The following is a 17,697-nucleotide window of genomic DNA, read 5'->3' as shown; positions in this document are numbered from 1 at the left end:
TATTGTTGATGATATTTACTTCATATTTTCATGAATAAGCAAATATGAATTTGCCTTTTTAAGGAAAAGTACGTAAGTATGCTCTTATAACCATTAATTATAAATGGTTAAATGTCTCTTTATGTCTCCATCCTAGAGGAAGCTTAGTATGTTGTTTTTAAATAATTGCTTTGTTTTGCTTTTTATTTTGCCAGTTGAAGAAGTGATATTTAAATCCCCAGGACTCAAAAATCATGTGGTTTTGTTTATGATGAGCAAACCTTGAAATTACTGAGGCTGTAATCCAATATGCATGTAAGATGCACTATAAGGGGAATGATTCTTAGTCTGATCTGTGTCTTCTGTTCTGCTGTGGTACAGTATTTGTGTGGATTTGCAGAATTGGTATAGTGGGGTAAAAGAGAACCTAGAAGGGCAGGAGTGATGTGGTCAGAGTTTTGGTTCTTGTGGAACCAAATATGAATCAACCATGTTTTTTCCAAGTCGAATGAATCTCTTTGAGTTGTTCTATTGCAGCAGATGGTGGCAAATGTCCTGGTACACCAGTCACCTAATGTGTTCTAAAGTTGTGGCGGCTTTAGTGAAGAAACAAACCAAGCCCTGGATAACACAGTCTATGCTGTTCCGGGGATTAGCAGCTTCTTACAAAGAGCAGCCCTTTGTATAGCACCTGCAAGGACTACAGAGAGGCTAAAGTCTGTGAGCATTTCTGTAGTGGAACTTTAAATGATAGATGTGTGTAGATGTTGTGATTACCACAATTTCACATGAGTGTCTTCACTTGTGAATCTTGGTGAAGATGTAGAAAGTTTTCATCCTTGCATCCCGTGTTTGATGCTTACATCCCCATTTTTTTCTGTAGAAGCAGTAATCAGGAAATTCTGTAGTTAAATTTGAATGTGCAGTTGAACTTTTTAGGAAAGCCACCTTTAATCTACATTTTTTCACCTTCTCATGTGTTAAAATTGATCACTGTGATCCTGCAGAGCTGTGTTGAAACTGTTAGCACTACTTGTAGGAAAAGAACGCTACAAAAAATTGATCATGGAGGGGTGTTCTAACATAAATGGTGAATTCATTTGGGTTTTAAAAAATAAATTATTTGCCTTTATGCAGTGTCTTCTACATGGATTTGGGAGATGATTCTTGTCCCTAGGTTCTTAAATCTATCAAAGTTCTTAAATCAATCCAAAATGTTTTTGCCTGTAGCATTCAATAGTTTAGAACAGTGTTACCGTGGTACGTAGGCTTGTATGTGATGAACAAATATGACTCCAGGAACTCTGATGTGGTAGAACTGAAGAACAGATTGTCTTAAAGAAGCCTCTACCACAAGATGAATTTAGCTGTTTGTTTAACAAGTAGAGCAAGGAAATAACACTTACTGTCCTATTCTATTGAGTAACTGTTTTAGCTATTCAGAAATAAGCACAGTGGTTGTTTTCAGCCACAAGCAGAGTTTGAACAGAACCATGAGGGCAAATAGCATCTGTGCTGTACAGTCTTCCATGTTCAAAAGAAATTTAAAAAATTAAGAAAGCTATATAAGGATGTTAAACTCTTAATTACTTCAAAGGGAGTTTTATACTGATCCTGGAAAAATCCAACTTCATTCAGTGGTAGCCATGAATGAACTGTTTTTCTGGGAAAAAATCTCTTATTTTATGTATTTGGTTTTCCAAAATGAAGTGATAGGTTATCCAGTGTAATATGATCTAGATGATCTAGGTGATTCAGTTTCTCAGCCTTTGTGTCCTTATTTTATTTCCCATGCTATGTGAGCTGCTTACCTTATTAATTATTTGCTTTAGTTAGAATGTTTTATAGTTCAGGAATTTGAAATACAATATAAACACAAATTGTAATCTCTTTATAAATTTTCTTTATCTGGTATGTGTCTGAACATGTATGAAATGGTGCAAGACTTAATGAACTGAAGTCATGTGTGATTGTATGCAATACTGGCAGATTAATGAATTTTTAATGATTGGTTGTCTCCTCCTCTCAAACAGCTGAGTGAATTGTGGTGTCACCTGTACCAGCTATTTGGAATCAAATTTAGATACTTTTCTTACTTAAGATAAAATTGTGTATGTAATTCATCTTTCATGATCACTATATTCACAGAGTTGATTTCTTTCTCATGTGCTTAGTGTTAACTTTCTTGGCTTCTGTAGCTGAGATCTTTTTGAGGCTAAAATGAAAGGGATTCTGTTCTAGTAAACACAACAGACTTAACAGCTTAATAAGTTTCAGTGGCTTAGCAAATAAATTTCAGTGGTTTAGCATTAATGTAATCTTGCAATGTTTGGATAAATCTTATGCCTTAACAAAATGGTGATCTTTACAATGGTAGGGTACAGTTAGTGTACTGTTGTAAGTGGCAGGATGTATGTCACCTGAAGAACCTTGTTTGACTTCCAGGGTTTTATGTTGCAAGCTTAGTTCTCTATGGGGAAAGGTTGCTTTGGCAGTGGAAGTTTACACTAGACTGTATTCCTAATCCCTCTTAGATTTTTGGAGAGCTGAAGGCCTGGTCACTATCAAAAGGAGGAGGTTTCACTTTGCTTTAGCAGAACTTGTAAAAGAAATGTTTTCTGAAAGCCTGCTTTGGTTTCTGTGAGGTGCAACATCCAGCTCCTTTCACTTCAATTAATGCATGCCAAACCTGTTTGGTTTTCAGGTATGTCAGAGCACAGCAGTGAATCCACAACACTTGATGAGTCTCATCCATCTGCAGAAGAGATCCAGTCTGGCTGTGAGGTGATTGAGTGATAGTTATAGTAGTGTAAAATCAACCAATCCTAACAAGTTTCAGATTCCCAAAAATTCTGCTTTACATAGCGCAGTGTTGTTAATAATGGGGGTATGAGTTCATGCACAGCGTCTTGAATGGGTGGGGTTGGTTTTGAGACACCATTAAGAACAGTCCAGTTAATTCATAGCAAAGGATTAGTTCAGCCAATAGCCTGTTGCTGTGCTGCAGTATTTGTTTTGTAAGTTGAATAGATTTAGGCATGGTAGAATCTGAAATATGTGCGTATTGCAGGAAGAAGGGGTTGGTATTCAAAGACATCAGTCTTTGTGTAACCTCACTATAACAAGGTATTTTATCTACTGCAGAAGGACTGAATCTTTTTTTCTCTGAGAGCAGATGCAGTTTTCACCTTCTCCATGGAGAAGTCTGTGACAGATTTGACTGTTCTAGAGTAAAAATGAAAACAAGTAATTCTGACTTTATCACTATTGGAATTTCAGTGACAGTGAATTGTTTTTAAACTTTCAGTAAAAACAGAATAGTGATTCTCTTTCGCATATTTCCAGATCTGATATTTTTAAACACAGCTGTACAAAGAAAACATAGGTTGTTACGGAAGGACAATTCTATTTTTTCAAAATAAAACATGCATCTGAAATGCAATATTTTCCTCTAGTGCTTATGTCATTCATGTCTAATACATCAATACAAATTTAGGAACTTATTTAGATTTATTTTAGGTTGTTAATACATATGATCAATTTTCTTTTGAGGAATCAATTTATTTCTATGTTTAGTTTAAGTCAGCTGTGGACTACACTTGTCAAAGAGACACTGGATGCAGCAATCATACTCCCTATTTCAACAGAAATGCTGCTGTGGTTTGGTGGTTTAGTTTTCTCTCAGATCAATAACCTTACCCTGGTTGTGTGGAGTTACAGGAACATACATCCAGAGGTAAAGAGAAATGGCTCTTGGATTTGACAGTAGCCTACAGTCAGAGTAAGTATTTTGAGATGCTGCACTGCTGATGCTGTGGGCAGTCCTTTATTCTCAGTGGCTTCTTCACTGCATTACTGCCTGCTCTGTTTCATAGGTGCAAGTGTTGGAGTTGTGCCTGCTTTGCAGACTTGATGGGAGTGGAAAAATTACCCATCCTTGTTTTGAGCACAGATCACTTTTGATCTGCAGTGTTTCCGGAATCTTGTTTGCTGTGCAAATACATGTTCTGGCTCAGGAAGGAGGTGAAGGGTTGGTGAAAGCTGCTGAGGGGAAGAGTTGGGGGGAAAAGGGCAAGGACTGGTTCTTGACAACAGTGCAAGCTTAAACTGTTAACTAAAATGGAGATGATAGTTTCTTGTTATGTCTGAGTTAATTAGCAGTTTATCCCACCTCCCCCTTTCAGCTGCTCATTTCTAGGCTTTGGTGCTTGTCTGACCTCATTGCAAACTGATTCAACTCACTAAAGCTGGAAAACTAACTCAGGCTAGTGAGTTGTGTGTGCTGACTGTAGTCAGGTGAGTGTTGGGGAGGAGTGGCACTGTGTGGTTCACAGTAGAGACTGGAAAGTAGAGTGGTGAAATGTCCCCTTTTCAGCAATGGGAAATTGTTGTAGTTCAAATGTAGCATGGAACTGACGTTAGCAAGTAATTTTTTGCTTTCTCTGAACTAGATACATAGGTCTGACTCAAGTAGGAATGCCAAAAAATAGGTGAACTGCTTCTAATATTGTCCAGAGAAGCTGATGAATTTTTGTTTCCTAATATATGTATTTATTAGAGATCTCTGCATATGCTTTGAGCATGTATATCTCTGAATAAAAGCATAAAAATATATCAATGTCAATATTTGCAAAATTATTTGAGATTCTCATTGAGAAGCACCTAAGTCAAGGTGTTTTTCCTTTTATTAGAGATGCAGTTTTGTTTGTGATCCCTAGCAAAGTGCCCCTTGACAGAAGAGGACTTTCCCTTTGCACTGTTATCTGATAATTTGCGGAAAGAAGAACAAAAGTAGCTGTGAACTGAACGTGGCCTATGCTAATGCTTCTGTATTATGCAAGTAGCTGTGACAGGCCAAGCATTTTGAAAAATATTTCACTTGACCATATCAAGTAGAAGTGTAGTTTCTAGCAGTCTTAGAGCTTAATTAAGCACATATAAGATTTAGAGCAAACTTAAGAAACTTGAGCTATTGGATGGATTTCCCAAATTGAAATGTGATGTGGCAGGTAACTAGGGTGTCTAGTCTAAGGATGTTGTACAGCAACTCTCTGTGAGGAGCAGGGAGTTGGACTTGATGATCCTTATGGGTCCCTTACAACTTGAGATAGTCTATATTCTATGAAATTAAACAAATTACTGTTTTAAAAGTACTCATAAAGTAAGCTTAGACTTTTTGGTGTGCTTCAGTAGAAGCACATTTAATGGAGCCTACAGACAGTGACTAGTTAGAAAAAGTCTTGAGAAGCCTCAAGACTAATAAAGGAAATCAGGCCCACAAATGTAAATGAAGTGGTGATATGTGAAAGTGGAAGAAATATTAGTAATGGGGTATGACAGAAGATGTTCCAGTTAAGAATGATGCAGATGATGCTCAGTAAGTACCAGTAAAATCTTTCTGTTATATTTGTACTCTGTAAAGCTTCATGTGTGGTTGGAGAAGCTGGTACTTCAATTCCTCATCTCAGGCTGTGCCTCTTCCTGACCCTTGGGCTGAAAAGAGCTGGTTCAGTTTGATGATTTAAGAGCTTTAAGGGTATAAGGATACCTATTCTCAAGTACCTGTTGATGGTACACCTTGTCTTGCCAGTCTAGCACAGGTGTACGGGCTGGTTTGAGAACTTAGACAACTTTTATGTAAGTGAACAAACACTGCCTGGGTTGTGTGTTGATTTTTCTTCTGTTTACACTTTAGATGACTGATGAAGCTGCCTTGCAGAGTTAGGAGTAGCTTTTTGAAAGGGATGAAATTTTCACTTCCTCTTAATTTTGGAGCGTTAAGCTGCCATTCTCTCTTCAGATGCTTGTAAATGATGTGCAGTTCTTCTGGGAATGTCTCTTCAAGGCTGCACCTTAGGTTGTAATTGAAAGCAGTGTACTTGAAACACAGCTGCTGCTACTGTTCGTGACGCAGCTGCATTTGAAACTAACTTTGAGTCCTGAATTCTCTTGGTACTTTTGAGCTCTTTCGGCTCTTCTGCATTTCACTTCACCTTTGCTGTTGTTGATTTCATGGGAGTTGCATACCAACAGTTTAGTCAGAAGGTGGCGCTATATTATGGTAAAATAAGAAGCAGCTGAAACTATTTTAAAGTTTGGAATAATTGCTTTTCTTGTAACACATGATTAAACATATTGCTCCTCTCTAGTATTTATTGTTTATCAATTCCTAGTGCAATTTTTTTTAGCCAAACTCATTATAATTTGAGATACAGAAACTACTCTAAGGCTCAAGTGTTCATGTAAAACATTTGTCTGAGCCCACGCCTAATTTGTGTCTTACTCCCCCAATGCCAATGGGTTAAGTTTTTGTTTTCCTTTTCTCTTAGATCTGGAAACTTTAAATAACTTCTGACTGAGCTGTGCTGGAGTATTATTGTGATTCAATGATGTGATTAAATAAACATATACAGACTGAGTATATCACAGTATTTTCAGTTGGAGTTTGAAATAAAATCAACTATTATGAAACCCATACATCAAATATTTTCATATGGATTACTTATTGGAAATGTAAGACAAGCACTAACCTGTTTCTTTTTACAGGGAAGTGCAATGGCTCAAGAATCTCCCAAAAATTCAGCGGCAGAAATTCCTGTGACTAGCAATGGACAGCTGGAAGATTCTCATGAACACAGCTTTAACAGGGTCAGAATTTACTTTGCTGTCTATTACGGTACCATTATCAGAAATGCTGAAGTTACAATTCAATGTGTAGCAGTCTTCAGTTGACGTAGTTTTCTGGAAGTTTACTGAAAAAATGTCTTTGAAGCACATAGATAATTGTAAGAGTTGACCTAACACGGTGCGGTTGCATGTTGCAGTGATAGTTTTTCTGTAAAGGCACGTTCGTGGCGGCAGAAGCCGCGTTCTTCCCCCTCTGTTTGGTGCAGGCGAACGATCAGTTTTGCTCGTGCCCGGGCGTCCAGCAGAGGGCGCTGGGGCACAGCCTGTGGAATTTGGGGTCGGGCTCCTTTTATTTGGATTTTCGTTTGGAATTGTCCACGTTTATTTGATATCTGCTGAGGCTTAGGTTTTAAGAAAAGCTCTTAAGTTTTAACAGTTCCATATCGACTTGCAGTGCAGAATTATTCTGCCGAAATACTCAGCAGAACTTCAACATTTTATTCTGTTTTACTAAAGTGCTGATTAGAGGGGAGAACCTTCATAAGGTTTGTTGTTCAACTAAGATCTACCAGTGACATAATGTAAAAATTAGTAGAGTGTTTAATGAAATAAAGTTAAAACTGCATTTCTATGAAGATGTATGTTTAGATGTATGCATTTCTATGAAGATGTATGAAAACTGCACGTTCTGTGAAGATGCATTTCCAGCTTGGGAAATGCATCTTGAAGTGGTAAGGATTTTGGGTTCACCTCAAAGCAGGGAGACAGACTGAGTAATTTGAAGCTTGATGATATTGCTGTTGCTGTGACTTGACTGCTGTCTAAGTTGCCTTTTCCTTACATAGTGGTTCTTCTGAAGTGCATACAACACTTATGTACAGCAAATGGAACTTGCATTCTTGGTGACTGTGTTAGGGCCCGTACTCAGGCAAAATGTAAAGCTGGAATTTTAAGGTGGTTTTTGTCTATGGCCATATGTGAAATTTGGAGTAGATTTTTCCTGCATGCTAATTGTTTTGCTGGCTTGGAGTCAACTATATTTTCAAACTTCTACTTTGACCAAAGATTTGACCTATTTTTGTCAATTTGCAGAATAACCTGTACTCTGCAAGCATATTTGAACTTGCTGTAATTATTTTCGCAGTGCTTATTCTGAGATCAATGAAGAAGTGCACTTCAATTATTTTTTTGAACTCTCTTATACAAGTTCATACCTGCATGTGTGACCTGAAGTCAGAATATGTGATAATCAAGACTTCTTATAAACAAAACAAAGAAAATAAACTTCTTGGAATTAACATCTAGGTCTGTTTACTAATCTGTTAGTCTCAAATTCTAATGTTTAGCTTCTATTCATCTTGCTTCACGTTTGTTATTTCGAATGCTTAATGCCATGCTTTCTCTTTTTTTCCTTGCCAGGTAATTTTTTTGCTTTAACCTAAAGCAATATACATTGCACCGCAAAAATTTTGGGGTCTTTTTTCCTACAACTTATGGAAATGATAAACCAAGTACTGGTTTTTATGAAGTCACTTAAGAAAGGGGCAAGAAATCCTGACCACTCTAATTTGTACTGGTACCACAGTGCTCAGTAAGAGTATGTGACCACAGTAGAGTTTAGAGCACTCCAGTGTGCTGATTTTGATTGCACCTTCTTGGGAAGTTGGGAAACAAAGTTGTTTTAATTTCCTGCTTCCTTATTTGTAGATCAGGGAAATAGTCGCCTAGATGCTGTACAATTCAGATGTAAGGAACCAAATACTACTTGTTCTGTATTTTTTAGTCTTCTGCAGCTATTTTGCCACCAAGACTTGAGCAGCTTTTTGCATGTTTTTGAGTGAAGAGGTATTTGTGCAATCTTTTCTTTAGAATTCTTTAATCACAAAACTGCACTTTCCTCTAGAGTTGTGTTCTGTTTGGCACTTCCATGAGACCTCGTCTATAAGCTGCTCAGGCATGAAAATGCACATTTGTGTTTCACCAAATGCAGTATTAATATGCATTCAAGCATGAGAAGTATTTCATTTTGTGAGGCAGTGCAGAGCAAATGTATTTACCTGGAAATGACAAGTAGGGTTGCTCCTTCTTTAAAGAAAAATGCCATTAGTTTTGCAGAACATCAGACAGCATAGATTGTCATAAGGTCACTTCAGAAGGAAGTATGTTAGTTCCATTTTTGTGGGACTGTGACATAGCACTAATTGGTGCATCTTCTTGGTATAATGCATATTTAAAAGGTAACTTAAGTGTTTTCCTAACTGTAAAATCTCAGTCAGAAATATGCTGCTACATTCTAATTCTCTAATAAGACATGCCTGTGGAATTCAGACAAGTTTTGTCCTGCCCATATGAAGGATGGAAACTCTTACTGAAAAAAGCTGTAGCTTCAGTCGTCACTGGATCGAATATCTAACGTTCTTTCAGTACAGAAAGCTTGACATAGTCCTTTTTAACTCCCCAAACTCTGTTGGATTCACTTGGGCTTTAAGAACTTGATATATGGAACTGTTTGCTAATGTTTGGGTATTTGTTAGACAGAACGTTTCAGTATTTCCTAATCAAAAGTTTTTCTTATTACTTTGTATGAGAAAGCCCAATGTACAAAAAGTCTTTCTAGTTTATATTATTCACTTGTTTTACTTCACTTATCCCTGACTTCCAGAGCCCAGTTTTTCTCCCATGCTGTTGGAATGATGTGATTAGCATAGTGGTGTTTTAGTGTGACTGGGGGTATTGGGAGCTGAGGACAGCAGGAAGGAATGAGGGAAGTATACTATTGCTGTAATTCCTATAAACAAGAACATGCCATGTAGTGTGAGAGCTGCATAGGAATAAACTAAATTTTTCAGAAAACAGTTTGATCTGCCTGTAAAGATATTCGAGCAGCTATAAGTGATTTGTTATGTTTAAAGTATTGCACAAAATCTACATGATATTCTTATCAGTTTGAGCCTGAATTTGTTTCATTTAATTTTTGATACTGCTTCTCCTCATGGTTCTTATTGTACTTTCATGGGAACAAAACCATAGTTAAACATGCATATAAAACCAGTAATAAACTTCAGGATGCAAAAAGATAATGAACTTTGTTGTGAATCTTCAATTTGTCTTACTAGAATTAGGAAATAAGGTCTGGGATTTGATGAATCTGTGAATCTGCATGTGTTCACGATCTTGTTCTGTAATTTTATTGCTACGCTGTAAAACAGATAAGGTAAATTTTCTTTTGTTTTTTGCCTTCTGAAAAAAATGCTAGCCTTGTTACTCACATTCTGCCTGCAATGTCTGAGTTAATGTCTTAGGTTTTGCTATGTTGACTAACATGGTTAGATTTTTACTTAGGGTCATTTTAGTTTAATTAATGTAGAACTGATTTAAAAGATATTTCTAGGACTGTGTCAGTTCTAGAAAACTGGTTTGAGGAGATGAAAAAGTTACATGTTCTTCATACAGTCTGAAAAACCAAAAATATGTGTGTTAATGATGAGAGTGGGAGGGAAACTAAAACTGGATTGTAGTATGACATCAGGTAAATCAAAAGGATGTAGTAGAAAAGGTCTTGTTGAAGAGCAGTGCATTGGAGAATAGAAGAAATGTGTTAGTCTGTTATTTGCTGCTTCATCAAAGATTAAAGCCTTCAGGTCTTCTCCCATTTATTTATGTTGAATTTATACTGATGTGAGGATCTAGTGTCTCAGTTAATGGAAAATAGGAACTGAGTGATGTAATGGGGCAAAGAGAAAAAGAAACTGCTGAATGTGTACAAGGAGCTCTACTTGCACGTGATTTTGATAAGAAGTTAAGGTTCAGAGCCCATGTATCTTACTGGATAGACATTATGTCTATCTGCATAACCTTTTGTTCCATAGGGCTTGTAATCACACTTTAAACTGTGAGCTTTACAATCAGATAGATATGTTGTAAATTTTTCCTGAAGTCAGCTTGAGTAGTGTTAATTAAAAAGGCATCCACCATTAAAAACAAGCAAGCATGTGATTGGTCTGATATTAGTTGTTCCACTGTTGAACTAGCCATTGGTGTGAGGTTTTAAGAACACCATAATTCAAAGTATTAAAGGCAAGTAAAACTATCTGTCCAACCTCCTGTTGGTACTAAGCAGAAGTTAATGCTTAGTGATACATTACTTATGGAGTAGTATAACTAAAAAAATTAATCCAGTGTTGTTTCCTTAGTTGCTCCTTAGCTAAGTAAGTTTCTGTAAATTAAGTTTTGGCTGGGTTGGTTTCTACTGTTGGAATACAGTTCTTGTCTTTCCCCTCTGCATTTTAGATTATTATGGATAGCATGATTGGGAAGTATCATTTTGGAAAAAGCCTGTTAATTCAGCCAACAATCCCTCATGAACATGCATTCTGAATGACTGCTGTGTCTGCTGTCTCAACAGGACTGCTACGTCAAAAATCCATACTGGTTCATCAAACAACTCTATTATCTGTATAATAGCGTTGTGTAAATAAGGCTAACCTGACTAAAATATATTTAGTTTAATACAGTGATTTGAAATCATTAAAATGGGATTTTAACAAATGGTTAAAGTGGCTTAAATGTTTTATGACATATAGGTTTGAACTGTCTTGACTAGACCTAATTAAGCTAGTGCACTTATTCTGTTTAGCTATATTTCATGCTTTTGCTTCTTGCTAAATATCTGAGAATGGAATAGGTAATGCAGCCTTTTAGCTTGGGAATCTTCTGATTTGTGGTTTTTTTATACCTCTAGCTCTGGGTCTCAGTGAACTTAGAAAATTAAAATGCTTCTGCTAGGTGGTAATTGCATAAACATGGTTTCAGCATCATACACATGAAAATTATTAATGAAGCTTTTTTATATTTCTCTTTTGGTGATGGTGATCCCGTAATAGATTTGTGGGCTTGCCATGTATCAATAAATCTTGATCAATTCTAAAGACTTGAATTTACCTTTTACAAAGAAGGGGTGAAATCTTAAACTTAGCTGAAAGAGCAATACATTATCAAACTATTAACATCATAGGGTGGTAGGGGAATCTGTCTTTGCTTCCTATCTTGTAAGAGCCAAACTTACATTTAGTGGGAACAAAAACAAAAGCTATTTATGTTGCCTTCTTAACGTTTAAACATTAAGTACACTCATACCTTCCCTTAAGTGTGACATTTTGTGCAGTGTTTCTAAATTATCCCTTTTGTAAGTTATTGAAGGGATAAACTGTTTTGTCTGTTGCAAGAATGACATAAACTTTTAGTTTATGTGCAACAGTGTGAATGACATTAAAACTTCTAGTTTACATGCAACAGTGTGTCTCCCCTGAACAGTAACTTCCATGTTTGTAAACAACAAAAAGGTATTGTTTTGATAATCACTGACTTTTTCTCAATTCTGGTCATGTGTAAATCAACAAATAGTAAAGTTTTCTTTTAAATTCGTATGTAAGGATATAATTCTTTATAAAGATATATTTGAACCGGTTTATAGGTGTTTAAAAAGGGGTTTGAATTGAACTTTGCCTATTTGACAATGGGAAAAAAGTAGATCTCTTTGAACAAATATGTGTTTGTATACATATATATATGTATATATATATATGTAAAAAAGTCTGGTATATATATGCACAATTGTAGACCTTGAAAATTTTCATATTCCAAATACCAAATTTTTGTTCAAGAGATGGATGCATTGTAGTATTTTGATTTATTTAATTCTGTAGTTTGTTCGGCTTGTGTTTAACTTCAGATTAGAATTACATTGAGTGTATGGAAGTAGTGCAGCTTTTTGGTTTAGATACAAACTTTTGTCTTCACAAAGCAGATGTTCTGCATTTTAATCTTAAATATAGATGATTGCTTAGATTCCTATTTGGAACGTGCTTAAGCAGGTTGGCTGTCTACAGTTGTTTGGCTTCAGGTTTAGATATTTCTGAAAACTACGCAACACGCCAGGGTGCCTTCAGGAAAAAAATAATTCATGCCATGTCCTTTTTTTGAAATCAGTGCATCTTCTCTGCAATCCAGTTGTCCTTTTTCAAGTCTCTCTGCTTTTTCAGCTTCTAGTGAATTGCTACATTTTGAGTTAAATGGCCTCTATTAGCTAAACTAAGTTGAAGCAAAGGCTTTCCAGCATATTACCAACTGCAAGTGCTTAAATGGAAGCACCAATGTTAAGTCAGTTGTGAAGACTGCAAACAATATGTATCTGAAGTTCTGACATGCTTAATTTGGGAGATCAGGTTCTGCATGTGACTACTATTTGTTTTTCATGCTGTTTCTTTTTCTTTTTCTTTTTTTTTTTGTATGATGCTTCAGACACACAAATATGGCTTGATCTATTATAGCCGGTTGACATAAGGAACTGGTTACTCTTTGCAGTAACATGCTGGGTTTTTGATGTTGGCAAAATTTCTGGAATTCACATGGAAAAATTAATTTGCTGGAATTCATGTGTTTGTAGTTCTTCCTTTTTTCTTCTTCCCAGGGGTTTGTCCTAAACTGAAGACATCTAAATAAATCTGGGGGGATGTGATCCAAAACTACTTCTTGACAATCTGAGCCTCTAGGCAGTATCAGTATCATTCTTATGCACTACCTTGCTTCTGGTTTGTGGATTGAGTGACTGCAGTTGTAAGTCAAACATGGATTAGATTTTAAAGGTTGTGATTTCTTTGTAATCAGAAGCATTGCATGGATCATAAATAGTTACTACCTGTGTCTAGACACAGATGTCTTAAAGTTATGTATAGCTTTTCTCTAGTGGTCCTCGAAATTTTCCCACTTTTTTACTTCTGTATGGAAACAGAGGAAATGCAAAATAGTACCTGACTCCAGACACTGACAGTTTTCTGATTTCTTGATGCTTTTATTTTTTGTAACTGTATTTTACCTTTTTACTTTCACTTTCATAGTACTTTTTCACTCACTTTTTACTTCCATGAATTAATTTTTTAAATTGCTTTAAAACCTGAACTTCTTAAAAGTACTATGTCTAATTCCATAACAACAAAGGCTTAAACTTCAATTAGTTCACTGGCAATATAGTCCAGGAAACCTGTGGGGGGCTTTTTGCAGAGGTAGGGAAGACAGCAAAAAGGGGCAGGCAGTAGGGTGGTGTGTGAGGTGTGGTGTGTGGAGTCTTTGTTAGGCCTATGCTGGGTTTCAGTGAAGACTTTGATTACTTGACAGCTGGTTAGAATAGTTGACAAAACCCTCAGAAGTTAAACAAGGTGATCTCAGGTAATTTTAAATGAAGGACTTTCAAACGCAAACAAAAGTAACTGACAGCTTTGTGCTCTGAGCACTTGTGATGCAGAATAGGTGCTCAGAAGGAAGCTGTTTAAGTGATGCTTTTCTGGATGTCACTTGTATGTAAAATATTGAAAAGATCTAATGTGCTATTTGTAAGAAATAAGGATGCTATGAATTTTAAGGCTATTCCTTGCTTAGTGATTTTTTTTTTAATTTTAACATTATGATAGTTGATTCCATATTTTTGGTTTGTAAGGTGTTTTCTGCCTGATAATCTTATATCATTCTGCACTCCTGTCAGTTTTTAACTGGGTACTTTATTAAACTGACATGGTTGCTTGGACCAGCCTCAGACCACATAACATGATGCTTGTGGCCTCATTTTTGGTAACTGCTTCTCTAAGACATGGCATTCCACTTGGTCATCAGTATAACAAAAATATCTAGAATAAATACTCAGGCTAGACTTACAGTGTTTCTCATTCATTTATGTTGTATTTGTGCATACCACTAGAAAGCATTTACACCAGCAAGGCCTTTATGGGCTAAAGGCAGAATTACTTGTCTGAAAGCTGCTGAAACTGTATTATAATACTTTAGAGTCACTTAAATCCCTTTTTTTTTTTATTATTTGTTTTTAACTTTCTGCTTTTTTTCATATATTTTCCAGGACTTGAAATGTTCATTACCAGTTGGACTTGGACTTTCTGAAACCAAAATAACATCTCATGGCTTTGATGGTACCAAAGAGGGAGTTGTTGAGGCAGGGCAGTTTCCAAATAAAGGTAAGTGCTTTTTTTTTGTATTTCTCAATTTAAAGTCTTTAGGCATATTCTTACATTGTCAGAAATACAATGTTCTGTAGCTGCTTTGAGCAGTTTGGATGAATGTACACATTTGAGATCTGGCATTAGTTACAACCAGTTTATCTTCTCTTGTAGCTGGGTTGTGAAAATAAGAGAGTACGTGCTACACTTGTACTATTTGTCAAGGGACTGGAGGAAACTACTTAGTATTAAGTTGGCCTGCACTTATGGGAAGGGAAGGTCTTGGGCACCTTGAACAGGAGTAAGGCTGAAGCATTTTACTGTTACATTGTGTTGAAGTTTTCTTCAGATTTTGCAGGTTACTGTTCTGATTTGAAGTGTAACTGGAGAGTTATTTATTTGTTATACACACTTCACTTACTGAGAGTAGGTTAAAAAGTGGGATTCTTCTTGGAGTATTAATGTATGCCTTAGAGAATCCCAGTGATATTAAGCAATGAGAAATGCAAAGTGATAGACAAGCCAACAATGTCACTATTTCCTGTGTAAAAGCAATAGAATACCATGATATTGTATGGGCAAATGGTATTCAATGAATTATATACCTTTGACAGTTTCTGAATTTGAAAGATTTGAAATTATCTCAGTTGTGCAGCTATGAAAATAAGCTCTTTGTAGTCATAAATTTAATTTACATTTTGCTTCATTTCCTGTTTGGTAAAATTCTTTGCTTATGAAAACAGTTGATTTACATGCTGTACTTTACATATATTACAAAGTGAATGCTGTGTTTCTTTAAGCCTTTGAAAATAGCAAAATATCTAGCTAAAAACTGGAGCAGATGGCAAACTGCTCACCATTCCTGCCTTTTTGTATTCTATTACCAGGATAACTGTTGCAGCTGTTAAGTGTATTAGCCTGTAAGGAAAAAGTGTCTGAAGATGTTTCAAGCTACAGTAATGTGTTTGAAATGCAAATGTTCTGTGGAAATTTCTGTACACAAATTATGAGCTTTGGACACTTTGGGTATCACAGATTTTCTCCAAGGGTATTTTCTTGGGATTTTTCCGGGTGTTCTAACAAGATCAGAGAGAGAGAAGTGGTAAAAGCTAGGGCTCCCTTTGAAACCATGGACAAAAGCTGAATGATTGCCCTATTTCTAAAAATTTTGTCTTCTGTTTGGATGTCCTTATTAGGGCTTCACTTTTGAATGCAAAGTAGACAGTACTGGAGGGGAAGGGCTTTTAGGATTTGTGGGATGTTGAATGATGAAGCATGCATTAGGCTGTGTTAATACTCTGTCAAATGATAAGGATTTTTTTAACTGCTTGTCTTGGCTCGCTTGCCGAAATGATTCAGGCAAGATCTTGCAGTCAAACTTCCATGCCTGGATGAATTCAGTTGCAGCTCTTATGCAATGTATATCTAGAGAAGGACACACTAAGTGAGCTGTCTTTGTCTCATCTTTTCTCTGCAGTTGGATCCAAATCATTTATTTACCCCATGTTAGCAGTGCTCTGTGGAATGTTTTAAAGCTGATTGTTGATCCAGTTACTTTGAGTGATGTTTTTGATGTTACTGATAACTAAATTTTGTCAAAACTGCAAAGTTTAGGTTTAATTTTCTTTCCCCTCAGCACACTGTTAGCCCTGAAGTATATTGGAATTTCTCAGCAAAAGCAAATAAAGTTCCTCCCCAGTATGGTGGCCATTCATCATTACAGAGGAAAAACTTACTTACTACTTTTTTAAATCCTGAAAATTCCATAAGGATGCTGCTTCATATTTATCTGTTACAAAAGAGTGGCAAAGCTCTGAAAAGCCTAATGAGCATAATCCTAAAACAGCTTAGAGAACACACACAGTGCAGGTCATTTAAAGTTGGTTGCTTTTTGTTTTGGTTTGGGGTTTTTTTGTTTGTTTGTTTTTAAAGAGAAAAAACAAGTGCTGTAAAATCTTTCATTTGGGAATGAGTTTACACACTTTCATGGCTAATAACTTGTATGATCTTCAGGATAACTTATTGCTGCATGTTTACACAGACTTAAGAGCCGATGTCAATAAAGTGTTTCTGAAATTGGCAGAGATTTCAGGGCTTACTTCACCCTTTAATGCTTTAAGTACCATTCAGTGACAGTGCAGAGTGAATTCTACCTAGACTTGCAAAAGAGTGTTTCAGCTGTGGATGGTTATATGACAATCTTCCATGGAATTTTCTGTTTATGGTGTGTACTTCACTGATGAGCCCTTCAGTTGTATTTTGATTGTTCTTATAGAAAACAAGAATGGTCATCATGACTTAGATAAAAAGATTAAATCAAGAAAACTTGGAGTAGTTCACATGGAGAGATGCACCTCTTAAAAAAACATTTCCAACAACTTTTCTGTGAATACTTCTATACTTGCTGAAGCAAATGTTTCTTTGTTTTGAAAATGTGTCTCTGTAAGAGTTCACATTCACTTCAAAGAGAAGATGATGTATTTTCATTGTTAAATGTCCCGTTTTCAGGTTCCTCAGCATCACCCAAATCATCTGTTATATCTCCTAGCAGTGCAGCAGCTAGCAGACTGGCTGGACAAGGTTGTGATTTAATTATTCCCACAGGTATTAAAGCACTGAATGGATAACGCCCTTGTCTCTGCTGAGACTGTACTAACCCTTCCATGTTTCTAATTATTTGATGTACTATTAGTTGGTAATAAAATTTCTGTGGGATTTTGGTGGCTCTTACTTCTGACTTCAACAGTTTATAAATTAACCTCTGCTTTCCTCTCTCTAAGCTGCTTATACTCTGTAAAATTAAAATTATAACTAATGATAACTAACAGTAGGTAAAATAGGAGTGACCAAAATATTTTCTTTAGCTTAAAGGTGAAACTTTTAGTATTTTTTGCCTAAATGATTATCTATTCCAATAGACTATGGTGGCAGCCATTAGGAATTCACAACACCCCAACTCAGCTTTGCCACTTGACTCATTTTGTGCCTGTGGGCAAATTACTTAACATCTTAGTTCTGCTTCCTCCTGCATAAAAGGAGAAAACTTAACTCAGTTACCTCATAAGGGTGTTGAGAGGGTTAATTACTT

General features: G+C 36.1%; 1 protein-coding gene across 5 annotated transcripts in view; it reads left to right on the top strand.

Moving 5' to 3' along the window:
- The window catches only part of ARFIP1 (ARF interacting protein 1), a gene marked incomplete at its 5' end in the record, with an annotated part of 40,516 nt that overhangs the window by 1,623 nt on the left and 21,196 nt on the right, over positions 1 to 17,697 (top strand). Inside the window, 4 exons of one of the 5 annotated variants that reach the window (XM_084204421.1) lie at positions 2,684 to 2,763; positions 6,526 to 6,627; positions 14,513 to 14,627; positions 17,118 to 17,189. In XM_084204421.1, the coding sequence (XP_084060547.1) occupies positions 2,686 to 2,763; positions 6,526 to 6,627; positions 14,513 to 14,627; positions 17,118 to 17,189 (367 nt within the window). Of the gene's footprint in view, positions 1 to 2,655; positions 2,764 to 6,525; positions 6,628 to 14,512; positions 14,628 to 17,117; positions 17,214 to 17,697 lie in introns of those variants that run through there. The other 4 variants (XM_084204420.1, XM_084204419.1, XM_084204422.1 and 1 more) reach the window with 4 other exon arrangements.

Source organism: Fringilla coelebs (assembly GCF_963513975.1).
Source record: "Fringilla coelebs genome assembly, chromosome: 4".
Classification (NCBI taxonomy): domain Eukaryota; kingdom Metazoa; phylum Chordata; class Aves; order Passeriformes; family Fringillidae; genus Fringilla; species Fringilla coelebs.
Note: the sequence above shows the minus strand (reverse complement) of the source record. Positions and strands in the feature narration are given on the sequence as shown.